Here is a 21492-nt window from a genome sequence, read left to right as displayed (position 1 = left end):
TTTGTTTTAGATCAGCTCACTTAAATAGTGAAATGGTACGGCAATTATATGTTCAAGAGCCCACTGCTTTTCACATTTTACTGCTGCTCAGCCAGCAAAAATATTGATATATTTAAACAATAATTCTAATAAAGGCTCCAGTCCATCAATTAATGTCTGCGTATTTGACAGAAACAATACAGGTACACGATACACAATACACAATATTGCTTTCTACAGTAAAAAAATAATCTCGACTTAATCAGGAATCAGTTTTTACAAGCAAAAACAGTCTAAACCAGTTCTAAATATGACAAATTTCTTTCTTACAAACACAGCTTTTTATTTCACAAGACATAAAAGATGGACTGGAGTGGTGTGGATTACTGTGATGTTTTTATCAGCTGTTTGGACTCTCATTCTGACGGCACCCATTCACTCCAGAGGATGCTGAGCAAGAGATGTAATGCTACATTTTTCCAAATCTGTTCTGCTGAAGAAACAAATTCACATCTTGGATGGTCTGAGGGTTAATTCACATCAAATTTACACTGCTTTTCACATTTTACTGCTGCTCAGCCAGCAAAAATATTGATATATTTAAACAAAACTCGTACAAAAAGAACACAGTGACTATGCATTTACAATGCGTTTAGGTCAGAAATGCAGTTTTTGTAATCTAAAGAGGTGGATTAAGGTTTATTGATATATATAACATAAAAATAGATCTTAACTCTGAACGTGCACTTTGGAGAATTTAAAGTTTGCTGGATTTTTATATGTACACACTACCAGAAGTATCTTCTGCTCACCAAGTATGCGTTTATTTGATCCGAAGTACAGCAAAAACAAAATTTTTTAATATTTTACTATTTAAAAAACTGTTTTCTATTTGAATATATTTTAAAATATAATTTTTTGCTGTGATTTCAAAGCGATTTTTAGAATCATTACTCAAGTCACATGATCCTTAAAAATTAATTCTAATGTTCTGATTTGCTGCTCAAAAAAAAATATTATTATTATTATGTTGAAAACAGCTGAGTAGTTTTTTTTTAGGTTCCTTTGATGAATAGAAAGTTCAGAAGAACAGCATTTATCTGAAATAGAAATCTTTTGTAAGATTAGAAATGTCTTCATCATCACTTTTGGTCAATTTAAAGCAGCCTTGTTTCTTGAACAGCAAATCAGCATATTAGAATGATTTTTGAAGGATCATACAACACTAAAGACTGGAGTAACGATGCTTTTATTTATTTTTATTTATTTAGCTTTGATCACAGGAATAAATTACATTTTAAAATATATTCAAATAGAAAGCAGCTATTTCACAATATTACTCGTTTTGTTGTATTTCGGATTAAAAAATGCAGGCTTGGTGAGCAGAAGAGAATTTTTTAAAAAACATTAAAAATCTTACTGTTCAAAAACTTTTGACTGGTAGTGTATGTGATAACTCTGTCACACATAAAGCAGTTGAAATGTATAAGGCACTACAAAAAGCTCAAGGCACTATTACAAAAAGCATTATTGAACACACAGTATGGCAAAACACATATTTAGTAAAAAAGCAATACTATACTAAGAAATGATTTGATTATAAGGCAGCACCTTTTGAATTCCAAGTATGATGAGGATTTTCCAGTTCCAGCATACAAAACACAACATCTGTTTACATTAGTATTATAATTTCAGTCGACCGCAATATCAGATGCATAACAATAGTGAGGTATCAGCATAAATATGAGGTTCCATAAAGCAAGTCAGCACAGTTTAGTTTAGACGTCCCATCTTTCATAACCAAGTTTAATATTGTGAGCATAATAAGGCACTTGAAATACAACCCTCATCTTTTCCTTTGGAAACAGGGCAGGAGTGTAGGACCTGAGGGGCACAACATGTTCTCATCATCTTTTCTCATTTATCATGTTTCTTCAATTTCCTTTCTTCTTTCCTGGAGCCTTGGGACTAAAAGTAACAGAAGAGAGAGAAACAACACATTAATTGTACAGAAACAAAGCAAGAACATATGCAATTTAGTGTTATATATAGCTCACATTGTGTCTATGCTTAGTCAATGCATTCTTGAATATTATACACAGAGGAAAATATGTAAAACGTACCCAGCAATCTCACATTGCTCACTGGGAAACGTACATCTGAGTTTTTCTTGCATTTAATAATACACAAATAATTTCTTACAAACACGCAGCTTTTCACCTCAAAATATATTAATTGATGGACTGAAGTTTACTTGTGGACTCTCATTCTGACGGCACCCATTCACTACAAAGGATCCATTGCTGAGCAAGTGATATAATGCTACATTTCTGCAAATCTGTTTCCACGAAGAAACAAACTCATCTACATCTTGGGTAAGTACATTTTCAACAAATTAAAATTTTGGGCTGAACTATTCCTTTAAATGATCAGTTTTGTCCCTTATGCAAGTCCACCAAGATGATATTTGTTCCAGCTTTAGTTTAAGGCCTTCTCAGAAAGGAGGGGGCTTTTAGGGAAGATTGACTCCCTAATCAATGTTTACGGAAATAAAAGTCCAACAAGCATGTGGGTGTGGTGTTAAAGTTTCCTCATACGTCTGGCCATGCAGTTTATTTTATTAAAAGGTACAAGAGGTCAGTTAGTTGTTAGTATCTTCATGCAAGCTTTGCGCAAAATCACCTCTGATAACCCGAAAACCTAGTTGCATTTTTGATGTCAGCATGTGCCCTGAAAAACAGCTTTTCATGTTTGAAAACTCTCATTATTTATAATCATATTAATTATTAAAATGTATGAATCAGTGTAGTATTTGTGCATCACTGCATTTAAATAAAGAAATATTATTAAATTACTATATATTATTACATATAATATATATATATTTAATTTTACTATATTACAGAAATCAGAATAACTAAGAACACATGGGAATTACAAAAAAGTAAATCCAAAAACCCCAGTGAAAAATCCATATCCGGAACGCAGACTCCATAACTGTCTTCAAGCGACTGCTGAAAACCCATCTTTTTCGACACTATCTGACTCAATTAAAAAAAAAAAAAAAAAAAAAATTCTTCTCCTCTCTTTCCTGATCTTCCCTTTCTAGCCCGTACTCATCTAACAACGCCTGACATATGGTATTTTTGAGCACTTCCTATGTCGATCTGCCTCCTTAGGATGAAACACTTGCTGTATTCCCCAATTGTAAGTCGCTTTGGATAAAAGCGTCTGCTAAATGAATAAATGTAAATGTAAATGTAAATATATGCAGTTGAAAACAAAAGTTTACATACACCAAAATCTCCTAAATATTAATTATTTTAACAAAATAAGAGACATAATTTTTTTTGGGTTTTTCAGCATTTTTCTGTATTTGAAACCTTTCCAACAATAACTGTATGATTTTGATCCATCTTTTCACACTTTAGAGAATTTGAAGATCAGGGTAAATTCAACTTATTTTGTCTTCTAGAAACATGCAAGTATATTCTGTAGGTTCTGAAGGGCAGTTAAAACTGAATTTTTTTTTTTTATTTTTTTTTTTACAAATTTTAATTCTGTTCAAAAGTTTTCACCCCCGGCTCTTAAGGCATTGTTTTTCTTTCTGAAGCATCGAGCGTTTAAACCTTCTGTAATAGTTGCATATGAGTCCCTCAGTTGTCCTCAGTGTGAAAAGATGAATCTCAAAATCATACAGTCATTGTTGGAAAGGGCATACACATAAATGTTGAAAAACCAAAGAATTTGTGAGACCTGAAGGACTTTTCTGAAGAACAGAGGCAGTTTAACTGTTCAGAACAAACAAGAGACTCATGAACAACTATCACTTAACAAAAAAAACTGCTGTGGATCATTCAGGAAACAACACAGTATCAAGTGTATGTAAACTTTTGAACGGGGTGATTTTTATAAATTCAACGATTATTTTCTCTTGTGGACTATATGTAAACGTCTTTCATGAGAAATATCTTATTCAGGTCAGTACTAAATAAAAAATAACAAGCATTTGGTATGATCCCTTTTATTTTGGTAAAATAATTAACATTTAGCACATTCTGCAAGGTGTATGTAAGCTTTTGACTTCAACTGTTAATTTATTAATTTATTAACAATTAATGTATTATTACTTCATTGATTTTGGTGTAAAATGTGACATGTTTTTATCTACTCTGGGGTTGTACACACATGCACACACAAGAAAGATTCACTTCTGAGGCTCACATAAGAAACAGAAACTCTATTCTCTATTTGATGTTTATTGTCAGCCTCAAGAAAGAGGCCACTATAAGAAATAAGCCAACAGGGGCTGTACTTCAACTCTTCACAGACTATTTACAATATTGATCAGAGTGCCAGAGACTGGGCTTAACAGAGGCCGTCCTTGATTTATCAGCTATGATGATGAAATCTGTGCAGTCTTTCTGCAATCAGGAGGTGTTAACAGTTGTCACAGAAAACAAAACTGAACAAAAATCTCAAATGGACATGTGCAATGTTTCGTATTTTTATACATGCGATCACTTTCAGCTCAGGTATTTCAAATCTAATCACCAATGAGCCCAAAGAAAAACAAAGACGGTATTTTCAGTTGACACTGTGATTCACTGAAAATGTATCCATCTTTTGTAACCCTAATTTTCATGATGATATATCTTTAAGAGCCATGTTCTGACATACAACCATCTCTCATAAACAAATATGAAAGTTTACATGATGGTCAGCATCACACACAAATGTTTTGTGTCAGAAAATGGCTTGTAGTAAAATCTCTCATACCCAGACACACACAGACACACTCATAACTCTAGATAACATATATAACCACACAAACACACATAAACACAATCACTTTAGCTGCCTGAGGCCACTCTCGGCTCATTAGTTTCTGAAAAAGTCTGTGAAAACAATTCAGTGATGGTGTTTAGGATCTAGACTAGCAGCTTTTGAGCTGCAGGGAACTATCAACAGTACATTTTGAGAATTAAATATCAACATGAAATGTTTACAACTCTTTTTACCTTTTAAGCACATATATGTAACATACACTACCAGTTAAAAGGTTTTAAATGTTTTTAAAGAAGTCTCTTCAGCTCACCAAGCCTGCATTTATTTGATTCAAAGTACAGAAAAAACAGGAAAAAAAAAAGTTAAATATTTTTACTATTTAAAATAACGTTTTTTTTATTTGAATAGATTTTAAAATGAATTTTCAGCATCATTACTCTAGTCTTCAGTGTCACATGATTCTTCAGAAATCATTCAAATATGCTGATTTGCTGTTTAAGAAACATTTTTATTCAACATAATAATAATAAATGTTTTTTTAGCAGCAAATCAAAATATTGGAATGATTTCTGAAGGATCATGTGACACTGAAGACTGGAGTAATGATGCTGAAAACTCTTTAAAAAAAATGCTTTAAAAACACAGGAATAAATTACATTTTAAAATATATTCTAATAGAAAACAGTTATTTTAAATAGTAAAAACATTTCAAAATTTTACTGTACTTTGGATCAAATAAATGCAGGCTCGTGAGCAGAAGAAACTTTGTTAAAAAAACATTAAAATCTTACTGTTCAAAAACTTTTGACTGGTAGTGTAGCTATTGATTTAACTGTGATTTTAAAAAGCAAGCATTACATACAGTGGCTGTCAAAAGTTTGGAATAATTACGAATCAAATACAGTATAAACAGTAATACTATAACATTTTTGCAATTTAAAATACTGCTTTCTATTTGAATATGATTAAAAATTAAATGTATTACTGTGATGGAAAATTATTGATGCTCAATTATGCTGCTTAATATTTTTATCATGATTATTTTATTTTTAAAAAAGCTACCTCAATAGGATGTATTTAAAATTTAATTTATATTAGATTTTTTCTTAAACTTAAAATTATAAAAACTTTTGGCCAATTTAATGAATGCATCCTTGCAATAATAAATAAAATACAATTATTAATTTCTTTCTTCAAACTTGCCTCAAAATTTTGAATCAAAATGTATCACGGTTTCCATAAAAAAATGTAAAAAACTGTTTTCAACATTGATAAGAAAAAATGTTTTGTGACACTGAATGTGACACTGAAGACTGGAGTAATGATGCTGAAAATCAGCTTTGCATCACAGGAAAAAGTCATTTTAAGCTGTAATAATATTTTACAATATTACTGTACTATTTACTGTATTTTAATCAAACAAAAATGCAGCATTTTAACATTTTGATATACTTTTGAGGACAGGCAAATTGTTCCGTTTAGATAAAACATTATAAAGACACAATGTGCACAGCATCATGTATTAAGAAAGCAAATAGAGTCAGTTTCATTTCATGTTGACTTTAAAAGAAAAAGTCAATTAGTGCATGTAAACGACCAAAAAAGGTAAACTGAATCACTGCGAGCCACATTTCTTCATTCAAAACAATGAAGAATTAAAATCTACTGACTAAATTCATCATTTAGCAATCAAGCAGCACTTAACCCAGTCCTTTTAATATTACATGAATCCTAACATGCATATAAAACCCTTAAAGAGCAACAAAATCTCTTCACCAAACCACAACGATATACTTCCCCACACCCTAACGTATGATCCATCACCTGTTGTCGCTCTGGTGAGCATATTTACTACTGCAAAAACAGAAAAGAAAACATTCATTTTGTATCAGGACGTGCTCTTGAGGTGTGTGGGGATTTGCTGAGAACAGTTTTGGCATATTTGTATCAAATATGTGCACAAAATTGTTTGTACAATACATAACATAAGATAAATCCACAAATCTTGATTCATTTTTTGCATCATAAAAAGAAGATATAGTATTTTGATATTATGTACAGTGTAAGAACTATATTAACATATATAGTTACCATTCAGTCACAAGTTTGATTGAGAAAGGCACAGCGTTAACCACTTGTTGGTTAAGCGAAACTAGTCCCCCTCACGCACAGACACGCGCATATGTGCACACAATGAAAACAGCCTTCATTAAGGTGCCATTTGGTTAGAAAATGACCAGGTTAGTCCATTTCCAGCACGGAAAAGAGCTGGAAATGTCAAAGACGAGAATGGTGAAGCTAGAATCCACAGGGAAACAATGCGTTAAGCGACTGCCTGTCTGTAGTTCAACGGAGCTTAATGTCAACTAGTGCTCATTTTCAGACTTGTGACGATGGCGTCTCTTAACACATTGCATCATGGGCAAGGAGGACTGGCGGAAATCAAAGTTTGAGATGAATGTAACTTATAAGTCCCTGCAAGCTGATTCAAAAGCATCCCTTTATATGACACCTCTACTGTTACTGTATCAGCCCAAAATCACTCAGAAAGAGAGCGAAGTCAACACGCCGGCAACAAAGTGCCACATTACTGCTACAGATTCGCATGAATCAAGCTCTTTGCCACTGTACAAAATTCATAGGTATTGCCATGAGGTATTGCCATGTTTTAGCTGGAAACACGGCAGACATTCACACAGCTTTTCTCAATCATTTTTTGTCTCTATTTACACAGTTCATTTGGCAAAGAACTTGTTGCACGTAGCACGAAGTAGCCGTGAGTGAATCTCACAAAACCTGTCAAAATGATGTCTGGATTAAATTTAACACCAAATATTGAAATTTGATAAATAATATATATATTTTTAAATAAATTAGAATTTTGTGTTTGTGCTAAATTAATAAAATAATATAATTAACCTGTTTTGTGGACCATTAGGATTTTTTGCATTATTTTAAAAAACAAAAAAGCACAATCTGTTCCTAAATTCTTATTAGCATAAAGTACAAAAAAGTTTTACACTACTAGTCAAAAGTTTTTGAACAGTAAGATTTTTAATGTTTTTCTTTAAAAGTCTTTGCTGCTCACCAAGCCTGCATTTATTTGATCCAAAGCACAGTAAAAACTATACAATTTTGAAATATTTTTACTATTTTAAATTACTGTTTTCTGTTTGAATATTTTTTGAAATGTAATTTATTCCTGTGATTTCAAAGCTGAATTTTTAGCATCATTACTCCTGTCACATGATCCTTCAGAAATCATTCTAATATTCAGATTTGCTATTAAAAACATTTATTATTATTATGTTAAAAAAAGCACAGTAGAATTTTTCAGGTTCGGAAGAACAGCATTTACCTGAAATAAAACATTTTACATGTCTTTATCATCACTTTTGATCAATTTAAAGCATCCTTGCTAAAAAAAAAAGTATTAATTTCTATAATTTCCTTCCCAAAATAAAATAAAACAATTATACTGACTTCAAGCTTTTGAATTACATAGTGTAAAATGTTACAACAGCTTTTTATTTCAGATAAATTCTGATCTTTGGATCTTTCTATTAATCAAAGAACCTTGAAAAAAAGTTTTAAATGATAATAATAATAATAATAATAATAAATTCTTCTTGAACAGCATATTAGAATGATTTCTGAAGGATCGTGTGACACTGAAGATTTGAGTAATGATGCTGAAAATTTTGCTTTGATTACAGAAATACATTATTATATTCAAATAGAAAGCAGTTATTTTAAATAGCAAGACTATTTCCGAATTTTAGTGTTTTTGCTGTACTTTGGATCAAATAAATGCAGACTTGGTGAGCTTTCTTTTAAAAAAAAATCTTATTGTTTAAAAACTTTTGACTGGTAGTGTATATTATTTAAATTGTAAAGCATTTATATCTCATGGTAGTAGGTGTTTTGAATTTAATTAACTGATTAAAAAAAAAAAAAAAATTTGAATCTACAAAGGATATCATGCATCTTTTTCCTAAAAAAAAAAAAAAAATTAAATTTTATCTGTGAGTATTTATATATCACATTAGTAAGCTATTTGCATTTGATTGCAGAACAAAAATTAGGGAGTTGAATGTGCTTACGTTTCATAATGCAAACTTTTGTATAGGTACTTAACAGGCTTTAAAGTAGTTTTTGAAGTAGAAGTTACAGGTTTTGTGAGATTCACCCATAAGTTTTCAAGTCAATCCAGCCCAATGTTCCTCCACTCAGCGGAAGCCTAACGATTATGTTCACGTCTTCCTCCCCAAGATTGAGCTGTCTAACAGGAAAAAGCTGTTTAAGGCAAACAGGGAAACGGAGGTGAAGACGTTTGAGAGATATATGCCTACGAAAGTGAAAAATGCCACTGTTTGTTTTTGGTTTTTAAAAAAGAACAGCAAAAACTACATCTACGTCTCTCTGGTTTGTGCTTTCCAAACTAATTAAGTGCCACGTTTATGAACAAGCTAGTCTGAACCAGATGGTTAAGAGTTCACAGAAGCACCCAAACCCCACAGCAGCAGAGAGAAACGGAAAGAGGAGAGAGTTAGAACTTCCAGCGAAAGAGGTAAAGAGCGATTAATGGAAGGGGACACAGATTTCATTTCACCAGCACTGACTTTGGGAGGAAAGCATCCAGCTCCGAGACTCCTCCTTTGCTGTGCCTAGACGAAGATGTGCTGGTGCTGGAAGTGCTGGTGTTTGCTTTGGGGAGACTGTACATATAGACGGCTCCTATGACCAACCCCGCGCCCAGCGTGAAGATCAGGTCCACGTGGAAGCCGAAGAGGTAGACGGACGTGATCGTGGACACGATGATGGAAAAAGAGGTGGCGAAACCTTTGAGAATGTTGTCCGCGTATTTTACGACAACGGCTACCAGGAGGCCTCCGAAGGCCTGGTTGAAGATGACGCCCCACACCATGGGCGTGTAGCCAAACAGGAAGCCTTTCTCGGCGATGGCGGCGCCGTCGTTCCACCACATGCCGAGGAGACCCATTAGAGTCCCGAAGATCCCGAGCTGGATGTTTCTCATCCACACCGAGGCCGAGCTGCCCTTCAAGATCTTCTCGAAGTAGACGCCGGCAAACCCGGAGGATAAGCAGGAGATGATCACTGACACCAGGCCCTTGAAGTAGTTCTGGTTGGCGGACACAGCCTCCTTCTGTTTTCCGCCCTCCTGCTCCACCTGGACGATCGCCACACCGGCGAACAGCAGCACCAGAGAGATCCACTGGATTTTAGTCAGGCTCTTGCGCAGCATGAGCACTGAAAACAATGCTGTGGTCAAGATCTTCAGCTGATATGTGACCTGCAGAAAAAAAAAAAATCTCATTAAATATTAGAGTTTCATGTTTGTGCTAAATAAATAAAATAACATTAATAATTAACCTGTTTTGTGGACCATTAAGATTTTTATACTGTTTTTTTTTTTTGCATTAATTTCAAAACAATAATTTTCCTAAATTCATTTTACCATAAAGTGCAAAAACATTATACACTACCAGTCAAAAGATTTTTTTTTTTCAAAGAAGTCTCTTCTGCTCACCAAGCCTGCATTTATTTGATCCAAAGCACAGTAAAATTATGAAATATTTTTACTATTTTAAATAACTGTTTTCCATTTTAATACATTTTGAAATTTATAGATATAGATAGATATTTTGAGATTTATTTATTCCTGTGATTTCAAAGCTGAATTTTTAGCATCATTACTCCAGTCACATGATCCTTCAAAAATCATTCTAATATTTCATTCTGATTTAATGCTCAGAAAATTATTATTATTGTTAAATGTATTATTATTTTTATTATTATGTAAAAAACATTACAGTAGAATTTTTTTTAGGTTATTTGATGAATAGAAAGTTCAGAAGAACTGCATTTATCTGTAATAGAAATCATTACAGATCAAACATTATAAATGTCTTTATCATCACTTTTGATCAATTTAAAGCATCCTGGCTAAATAAAAGTAAAGTTTAGTAAGCTAAATAAAAATTATACTGACTCCAATCTTTTGAATTGCAATTTTTTTGGTCCGTTTTAAAGCTTCTAACAGCTTGTTACTAAACTTTACCTCTTTTTGGAAGAGAATGTTGATTAATTTTAATTTATATATCAGAGTTGGCCGCTAAAACATTTAATATATATTAAAACATATTTAAACTTCAATTGCAAAAACAGTGTTAGACAGTACATTGCTGTTCAAAAGTATGGTAGTTTCTGCTAATCAAAGCTGTGGTTATTTGATTAAAAATACAGAAAAAAAATGGTAATATAGTGAAATTTATTTTTTTATATCTATTATTGTTTAAAATAGTGGTTTTCTATTTGAATATACTTTAAAATGTAATTATTTCTGTGATTCAAAGCTGCATTTTCAGCATCATTACTCCAGAGTTCAGTGTCAAATGATCCTTCGGAAATCATTCTAATATGCTGATTTATTATCAATGTTGGAAACAGTTGCTGCTTAATTTTTTTTGGAATCAGTGATACTTTTGTTCAGGATACTTTGAATAAAATGTTAAAAAGAACAGCATTTGTCTAAAATATAAATCTTTTGTAACAATGTTTTAAATTCAATATCAAACACTGATCAAATATTAGCATATTACAATGATTTTTGAAGGATTGTGTGACACTGAAAAGTAATGGCTGACAGAAATTCAGCTTTGCATAACAGAAATAAATTATATTTTAAAGTATATTGCAATAGAAAACTGTTAAATTGCAATTTACATAATATTACTTTTTTCTGTATTTTTTTTATCAAATAAATGGAAATTTGATGAGCATAAGAGACTAAAAACATTAAAAATCTTACTGATCCTAAACTTTTGAATAGCAGTGTGTGTTCAAATCATTTCTAAGTATATGTTCTGATTCTAAAAACTGTTTTGATTAATAAATTCAAAACTCTGATTCACTCAAAAATGTTCACAGAAGTGTGTGCGTGTATTAAAAGGTTTTAGTAAAATATATATTTAGGCAAATATGAACGTTTGTTATGTGTCGTTACATTAATTAAAATACGCATTCAATATACCTTAAAATATAATTCTGCTCAATTAATGAAAAGTAGCATAGAAACAGTTTTGGTATTGTTAACTAATTGTTTTCAATTAATGAAATAAAGCTGAAATAAAACTAAAATGGTAATTAACTGAAATTAGTTTAAGTTGATGTACTAAAACTACTTAACTAACTGAAATAAAAATTAAAGTTATATAGAAACTGAAAAAATAATAAAATGACAAAAGCATCTAAATTGCTAAAATTGATTAAATTACTAAAACTATAATTAAAAAGAAAACTGAAAATACAAAAATATAAGCTAATTCAATGTTTATACATATTCCAAACATAATATTATAATACATAATAAAAAATTGGGGGTTTGGGACTAGTAAGATTTTTATTGTTTTTGAAGAAGACTTTTGCTCATCATTTAATTAAAGATAAAAAAATAAAATAATATTGTGAAATATTATTGCAATTAAAAATAGTGGTTTTCTATTTTAATATACTTTAAAACAGAATTTATTTCTGTGAGGCAAAAATTAATTTTCAGAATTGTTTAGCATATTAAAATAACACTGCAAAGAAAACATGCCAAGATTTTTAATGAATTTAAAGAATTGTCAAAATGTCTAATGACCATTTGAACAAAGAGAGGAAAGGAAATGGTCATGTAACACTAAATTACAACCGAATTTTAGAAATTTGTCTAAGATCATAATCAGATTCAAAAAGTGAAAAGGAGTGAATCAGGAGAGAGAAGGTGAAGTCTTACCTGGAAAGTGGCTGCTGGTAAATTGGAAATGGCCACATACTGCAGGTTGTTTTGTAAAGTGTAGATGAGTGAAGGAACTGCTAACTTCAGTGTGTCCAAATACTGTACGACTATAGAGTCATACAACAATGATATAAAGGACTTCACATTACCTGTATTTAAAAAAAAAATGAGAAAAGACACATCATAATCATCATCAGACACATTGCTGCAATTATAAAACTAAAAAAAAAAAACTAATAAAAATATATATACACTACTGTCCATAAGTTTAGGGTCAATAGATTTTTTTATATCTTATGCTCACTAAGGCTTCATTTATTTGTAAATAAAACAAAAAACAAAACTGTAATATTGTGAAATATTATTACATTTAAAAAAAAAATTTACATTTTTTTTTTATTTGAATACATTTTAAAATGTAATTTACTCCTGTAACATAAAGCTGAACTTTCAACACCATTACTCCAGTCTTCAGTGTCATATGCTCCTTCAGAAATCATTCTAATAAAATTATTCAATGCTCAACAAAGATTTCTTATTAATACCAACGTCAAAAACAGTTGTGCTGCTTAATATTTTTTGTGAAACTGATCCTTTTTTTCCCCATTTTTTTTTTTTTTTTTTTATAAATGATGTGAATGCTTGAATTTTCTATTAATCTAAAACAGAAATCTTTTTTAACATTATAAATATCTTTACTGTCACTTTTCATCAATTTAATGTAACTTGATATTCATTTCTTACAAAGAAAAATCATACTGACCCCAGAGATTAGTGTTTGGGACTTTAGCCCAAAAATATAAAGGTGGCATTTGTTCAAATGTATTTGAAATCATAATTATTGTATACACTGCTGTTCAAAAGTTTGGGATCAGTAAGATTTTTTCTGTTTTTTTAAAAGAAGTTTCTTATGCTCATCAAGGCTGCATTTATTTGTTCAAAAATTCAGAAAAAATTGTAATATTGTGAAATATTTTTTCAAATGTAAAACTGTTTTCTATGTAAATATATTTTAAAATATCATTTCTTCCTGTGACGAAAGCTGAATTTTACTCCAGAAAAAATCTTTTGTAACTGCCATTTAAAAGTTTGTGGTCAGTAAATTTGTAGTCTTTTTTCAAAGAAATTAATACTTTTGCTCCCCAAGGACGTGATAAATTGATGAAAAAGTGATAGCAATGACTTATATTGTTAGAAAATATTTCTATTTTGAATAAATGTTGTTCTTTTTAACTTTTTACTCAAAGAATCCTGAAAAAAGTATTACAGGTTCCAAAAAATATTAAGCAGCACAACTGTTTCTTTGTATTTTAAATAAAGTAAATGCAACATTGATGAGCATAAGATGCATAAGAGAGCATAAGGTGTATATTGTTCCAAAATAACACTCCTTCATTAATCTTTGAAAATCATACACATTAAGTCACAGGCTGCACTGTAACATGACACCATGTGTTTCCAGCAAACGCACCTCTCTTCTCTATAAGGATGATGGCTATACAGGTGAGGACTTTGAGAACTTCTGCCATCACCACAGCTGACGTGGTGTAGAAATGATCTCCCGGCAACGTTCGCACATAACGGATGCTGAGGATGAGCGATGCATTCTGGATCACCAGAATCGCCAAACTGATGTACTTCAACTTCTTGTTGACTGCAAGAGACATCATATTTTAGTCAACCTTACATCAAAACTCTTTTGACAGTGTGAAACCGGAATGACAGGAGGCTTAATTAAAAGGATAGTTCACTCCAAAATTAAAAATGTTTATCTGCTTACCCCCAGGGAATCCAAGATGTAGGTGACTTTGTTTTTTTTTTTCAATAGAACACAAACAAAGATTTTTTAACTAGAGGTGTTGACGATTTTTGATCGTGGATGATTAAAATGTCTCCACGATCTGCTTTTGAAAAAATATCGTAGTATCATCTCAAAATACTGTACAACATGGCATATATTCACTCGCAGGACGCTGCACTTATTCGCAATCACAAAAGTACATTATTTGCATCTGATTTAAAGCCTCGCCAGTAAATAATGTCATTTCGTTTGCGCACCATTCTGGCATGTGCTTCATGAGCGCGTACACCTGAAATGCACGCTAAAAGCCTGTCAAACAGCACCTGGTTACTGGACTAAGCTATCTTTCGCGTCTGATTTGCTAATACTGTCAAAAACACACGAGGATTAAATATAAACACAATTGGTTATGTCTAAAGTGAAAGTAAACAGTTGAAAGAAAAACGTTGTCTGCAACTCCTAAAGTGACAGAACTAAACAATTACTTACATGTTGACCCAAACCTCTAATATTTTTTTTTTCTTGTGCTAAACACAAAATAATACATTTTGAAGAATGTGGATAACAGTAGCTGGTCCCCACCGACTATGGAAGTAAAATAATATGGAAGAAACAAAATAAGTTTTATGTTCAACATGTTTTATGTAAAAAAAAATAAAAAAAAACTTTGTCTAATGTAAAGTAAATGACAGAATTGTTGTTTTTGGGTGATGGTAGGCTAATAAAAAACAAAACACAAAGAAAAATGACTCATTGCTCTTGACTGAAGAATTTTAATACAGTTGCTTTATTAAGAGTCAATGTATAATTTATGTATATAGTGTTTTATTTTTATATTTGTTAATTACATTTCTTGAATGCTACTGCTAAATACACCTACTGTACCTAAAAAAAAAAATATTTGTTTATTATGTGTATTTGTAACTTGTAGCCTATCTTTGTTCTTATTTTTTAATAACAAAAAATGACAGTAATGACAGATTTTTTATCTAGGCCCAATTTGGCCTAAACATCTGCCATTCTTTTTATTTTATATTTCGCTACCTTGTAAGGCTTTGAAATAGGGAAATTAGTTTGGCTGCACTGCTCAGACAACTTGCAAAATAGTAAAACCAACATGACAAAGAATCATGATAAAATCATGAAATGTGATATTTCTGAAAAAAACTGAAAAAAATCATTATACAATATCTATGCCATATCGCCCACCCCCAACTCAAACCGATGCATATAATGGCAGTCAATGGAAACCACAGCTTTGAAAGTCAAAAAACATACACAGACAAAACCAAATTAAACCCTGCAGTTTGTGACGGTAAATTGAGGTCTTAACACACAAACCAATAGGCCTGTGCAGAAAACTGAACAGTATTTATTTAATTTTTTTTACCTCACGATCCACCGTAATGTCCAACTGTCCTGAGTGTGATCACAACAGTCGACGCTTGGCGAAGAGCAAGCAACCATAACTTCAGTTGGGAGTCAGTGAAAAGTCAACAGTCCCAGATGAGTTCGCGCAAGCAAACATAATCTTTTAGTTTTTAATCAGTTGCAACAATCAGGATAAGCACAAGTAATTACCATTTTGCGTACCCATCGTACCCACAATCTATCAGTGTAAACAATGAATGACGTATATGACAGCTGGACATTGCGGTGGATCAGAGGTTAAAAAAAAAAAATAATAATAATAATAATAATAAATTATATATATATATATATATATATATATATATATATATATAAATACTGTTCAGTTTCTTGCACAGACCGTTTGTTTCATGTGTTAAGACCTCAGTGTATCATCACAAGTCACAGGGTTTCATTTGGTTTTGTCTGTGTATGTTTTTTTGACTCTCAAAGCTGTGGGTCCCACTGACTGCCATTATATGACTGAGAGACTGCAACGGTTTGTGTTAAAAAAAAATCTTCATTTGTGTTCTACTGAAGAAACAAAGTCACCTACATCTTGGATGCCCTGGGGGAAAGCAGATAAACATCACATTTTCATTTTTGGGTGAACTATCCGAAAACAGACATCAGCATTATGACAGCAATTCCCTCTTCTGAATGAGGCCAGTCAATGTTAAGTTTGTATTTTCAGTTACGTCACACCTACACACGTTGACAGTGGGCGAATGTTTGCTCAATCCAGTGGCAACACCCTGCTAACAGACGCTCTATTCATTCACGTAAAACTTTCCTAGTTGGTTCGTTAACACAGTACACTGGCAAACTAGGTACTAAACAGTCGAAATTACAAAATTATTTGACTTAAATCATATTAAAAGGTGAGAAAACAAAAGCAAACATTTGACAAATCTCACCAAAAAACTTAAACTTTACCACTGTGTTATTATTAGAAAGAAAATGTCTAACAAAAAAGTTTCTTGAACTCAGGTTTCTGAAGACAGCCTGTGGACACTATAGACTTGATGAACAGGAACCGTGACACTCATAAACTTGTTTTGCTGGTTTTTATTGCGCTGATTTCTTTTCTTCCTTAAAGAATGTCATAAATCCAGATGGACCGAGGAAAGTGTGACACACCCTCTAACCATATTGTCAAAACTCATCTGACAAGTGAAAAGAGCTCCTGTCTGCAAGATGACAATGGGCAGAACAAAGTGTTTCACCGTTTACCTACTGACTGAGAAAATTCAAAGCGCTTTACATTAGAAAATCACTGCCATGATTAACCCTTGTGGTGCATGACATCCATTGCAACGGCAGTACTGGAGCATTTTTAAACTGTGAAACTGCTGAATAAAGTCAGGTAACTTTTAACACTAGATAATGCTTTAGTTATGAATTAACAATTAACTTTTTTATATTTGCATCCAAAAAAAGTTTGTTTACATAATATATGCATGTATACGGTGTATATTTATTATCTATAAACATACAGTATATATTTAGAAACTATTTACATTTTATATTCATATAATCGATATTTTAATATATCAGCATAACGCACTTTGTAAAATATATACATGTATGTGTGTGTATTTGTATACATAATAAATATAAACAGTACACACAAATATATTATGTAAACAAAAACTTCTATTTTGGATGCGATTAATCACGATTAATTGTTTGATTGTTTATTAATGTAGTTTGTTGATTTATAAATATAGTGTTGTTTATTGTTCATGCATACTTGTTTACAATAAATGGTTAACTTCTACATCTTGAAATGTAAAAAATAGAGCTGCAAAAAGATAAGTCGCAAAGAATCGATTCAAAATAAATGTTTTTACACAAATATTTGTATGTACTGTATGTAAACATTTGTATATAAACATTTTACATATAAATTTAACATATTTTCTTAATATATACATGTATATGTGTGTATTTATAGAAAAACATATGCCAACATAAACGTTTATCTTAAATCAATTAATCATGACTAATCGTTTTGCATATCTAGTAAAAATTATAACATAAACTAGATTAGTAAAGGCTGTCCATTGTTAGTTTTTTCTTTTTTGCCAAGAAATGTGTTCATGTTTATTCAAGAAACTGTATATTTTAATGCATTAAAAATGGTTAATGGTTAAAAGATAAGATATATAAATTTAAAACGTGACAAAATTAATGGTATTTTGCTCCTGATTTTCATTATTTGGGCTCTACACCGACTACCCTGGTAAAATGTCTTGTGGTAAACCATAAACAATACCATGGTACTTTGTTACTGCCATGTTCATGCCATTTACAGATTACCTTATAAAACGTGATTATAAAAATCACGATTAATCGCATTCAAAATAAGTTTTTGTTTACATATTATATATGTTTGTGTACTGTGTATATTTATTATGTATATATAAATACACACACATAAATACATGTATATACTGAAAAGGTGTTATGTTTATATATTTAAAATAAATATAATATAAATTATATGAATATAAATATATACATACATGTAAATACTTTCTAAATATATACTGTATGTGTATGTATTTAAGGAATATAACTTACACAGTATATACATATATCATGTAAACAAAAACTTGTATTGTGGATGAACGTTTGACAGCACTACATAAAACATACGGCAATGGCACTATGACATTTTTGTTTCTAAGTTTACTTTGCTGAATACATGAATGACTGTCTAATTCATAAACCATAGTATTTATTCTAAGATACTTTAAAGAAAACAATGGTACTTTTATTATATGTAACTGTAAGTGGTGGTATCATATGGCAATAGCACAGTTCCATATCCATATACTATATTATGTACATTGTCCGTCAAACATTACCACGATATACGTCCAAAAAAACATGGTAATATCAGAGTATAACTTTATTAGAGGCGACTATGTAATTTGGGTGGTAACGTTACCAAATTACATACTATACTACTATACTACTGGTACTATAGCTACCATGGTACATTTTTCACCAGGTGAGTTGACTTTTTCGTTGCATTCGTTGAAATCAGCGAGTCCTTAAGCAGTCAAATGTTTACATAATCCTGTTCCTCACCTTCATTCTGTCTTCGGGTGGATGTTTTATCTTCAGTGTCTCTGTTTGGACTCTCATTGCTTGCTGCTGCTGCCATCATCATCATCAAACATGAACCCCAATCTGCCCGCTAACTCACACGACCCGCTCGATCTGTAATGGTTACAGAGCTTAATGATGATTTCCCCTCCGCTGCTCCATGAAACAGCTCACAGATGCGGTGAATGAGGTGGGAATGATCAGAGGTGCTCGAGGAAAAGTGTTGACGTCCCCAAACACTCTAGCACTTCCTGTTACCGTGAGCTAGAGCTGCGACCAATTAGGCGTGTGCGAGATCTTCTTCACTTTCTCGAGTTCTGAATTATGGAAATGATTTAGCGCCGACTGCCGGCTCAGGTCAAAAAAATAAAATTACCAAAAAAAAAAGTAATGGTAAAAAAAAAAAATGACCACAAAAATACTATAGTTTTAATATGGCATTTTACCGTGAATTATGATTTATGAATATGGCAATCGTACATACCATACAGTGTGGTATTAGTACCACCTCAGTATCTTAGAAGGGTTTTTTTCCTCTTTCAAAAAACAAACATACAACATGCTTAACATCAGCACAGAACACAAACAAAAGTGGGGGATACATATAACAAGTATACATCAAGGAGGGTAAAACAATTTACAAATAACATTCCTCTGATCCAGTATTGCAATTCAAAAAAAGGATCATAGATTCATCTATTTTAACTGTTTTATAAAATATATCAAAAACCAAGACAGATACAGTGCCTTGTGAAAGTATTCATACCCCTTAATTTTTTTCACATTTTGTTATGTTGCTGCCTTATGTTAAACTTCTTTAAATTACTTTTTTCCCACATCAATCTACACTTTTTCAATCTACACACAATTTAATATGAAGAGGGCAAGCAACAAATTATTGAGCTAATCCAAATTTCACAAAAATCTTATGGGCATAACTGTAATATAAGTCAGACAGTAAAGTGATGTTTTTTGTCACTCTTCTGAGGAAGATGTCCTTTACTTGTTTTAGCCCACATGTACACACAAAGAAATAGTTTGGTCAATGTTCATCCAATCTCAGATTGTAATTGACTTTTCTTTCTGTTTTAAAGAAGTTTTTTTATTGTTTTTTTTCTACCCAAAAGAGAATAGGTAAATTTCACAGTCCAAATCCAAATCGCGAACCCCCTCCAAGATTCCTCAAATGATTCCTGATCCGCGCGAACCATTGTTTTAGACTAGAACCGGAGAGCGGATCGCGATTCGCGAATCAGCTCCAAGGTTCCGATTTAAATCAAAATATTCACTAACCCGTTAACAAGTTCTTATTTAAAATAAATGATTCGCTATTCCCGATCTAAATCAAATGCGCATTCTGAATCTGTTTCGCAAACCCGCGCTCCGAAGTTCGCATCTGAATCAAATATTCACAAACGGGCTCCGAGTCGCGATCTGAATCAAATTATTCTCAATACACGCAGACCGAAGTTCCGATCTAAATCGCGAACCCGCAAGAAGTCCTGATCTGAAACAAATGATTTGCGATAAGTAAAATCCGGATCTGAATCAAATGATTTCTGATACGCGAAGTTCCGATCTAAATCCAATGATTCACAAACCCGTTTTGAAGTCCTGATTTGAATCAAATGATTCGCGAACCCGCTTCGAAGTTCGGATCTAAATCAAATGATTCGTGTTCAAAAATAACCAATGAGTTTCGGTTTTTGTCCTATTTAAAACTTGACTCTTCTGCAGTTATATCGTCTACTAAGACCGGCGGAAAATGTAAAGATGCTATTTTCTAGGCCGATAAGATTAGGAACTAAGCACTGCGCCTGCTTCGGCCATATTACGGCAGCAAACTTCCTTGACTATTACGCCAGAATGGGAGTGTAGTTCCTAATCTTATCAGCCTAGAAACTCACAGCTTTACATTTTCCGCCGGTCTTAGTATACGATATAACTGTAGAAGAGTCAAGTTTTAAATAGGACAAATATTGAAACTCGTTGGTCATTTTTGAACACGATGCTATTGGTCTAATAGGATTCAATGATCTATGCTAAGCTATGCTAAAAGTGATATCGCCAGAACAGGAGAACGGCTGAATGGATTTCAAAACGGTAAAAATCAACTTATTAACTCGGGGGGAGGTGGAAAATAAATGTGTATGCTACTGTTATTCCTTCATTAAAAAAAAATAAATAAAATGGAGTGTTCCATTAAGGCTACAAATGATGTTGAAAATAAACAGCTCTTTTGATCTGGTGTTTGTTAGAATCGTTTGAACTGAATGATAGAAGTCATATGCATTATGTTGACAGTTGTCATTATGATCGAGTTTGTAGCTAAATTCACTATATTTTAAATAGTTTGACCAATGCAATTCAGTTGGTGACAGTTCAGTAGGAAACCATCCAGTCATCTCATGCTATTTTAGTGTTATATTTATTAGTATACATTCATTGTAATATATATTTGAGAAATTATTGTTACATTTAGCTTTTAGCTTACATTCACTGAATGAAAGTTATGATTATCGAGGCAACTATAAGGACGTGTTTAGCTTCGTTTAGTTTTGAAGAAAAAACATATTTTGTAAATATATTTATA

At 32.0% G+C, this 21492-nt stretch overlaps 1 protein-coding gene across 1 annotated transcript; it reads right to left on the bottom strand.

Annotated features, from left to right (window-relative positions):
- Positions 1–7: 7 nt before the first annotated feature.
- LOC141287004 (UDP-galactose translocator-like) lies at positions 8–19143 on the bottom strand. The gene is made up of 5 exons (XM_073819133.1): positions 18882–19143; positions 14043–14225; positions 12569–12720; positions 9390–10081; positions 8–1947 (listed from the first exon to the last, which is right to left on the bottom strand). The coding sequence occupies exons 1-5, from the start codon at positions 18964–18966 to the stop codon at positions 1914–1916; spliced, it is 1146 nt and encodes a 381-aa protein (XP_073675234.1). The 5' UTR covers positions 18967–19143; the 3' UTR covers positions 8–1913.
- Positions 19144–21492: the final 2349 nt, after the last annotated feature.

The sequence above is a fragment of the Garra rufa genome, chromosome 15 (assembly GCF_049309525.1).
Source record: "Garra rufa chromosome 15, GarRuf1.0, whole genome shotgun sequence".
Lineage (NCBI taxonomy): Eukaryota > Metazoa > Chordata > Actinopteri > Cypriniformes > Cyprinidae > Garra > Garra rufa.
This window is presented reverse-complemented; position numbering and strand designations above follow the sequence as displayed.

Coding starts and splice junctions, on each gene's coding strand:
- LOC141287004 (XM_073819133.1), bottom strand. CDS start 18,966: ATGATGATGATGGCAGCAGCAGCAAGCAATGAGAGTCCAAACAGAGAC. Junction 14,226..18,881: donor CACCCGAAGACAGAATGAAG/GTGAGGAACAGG, acceptor TGTCTCTTGCAG/TCAACAAGAAGTTGAAGTAC. Junction 12,721..14,042: donor CATCCTTATAGAGAAGAGAG/GTGCGTTTGCTG, acceptor TTTTAAATACAG/GTAATGTGAAGTCCTTTATA.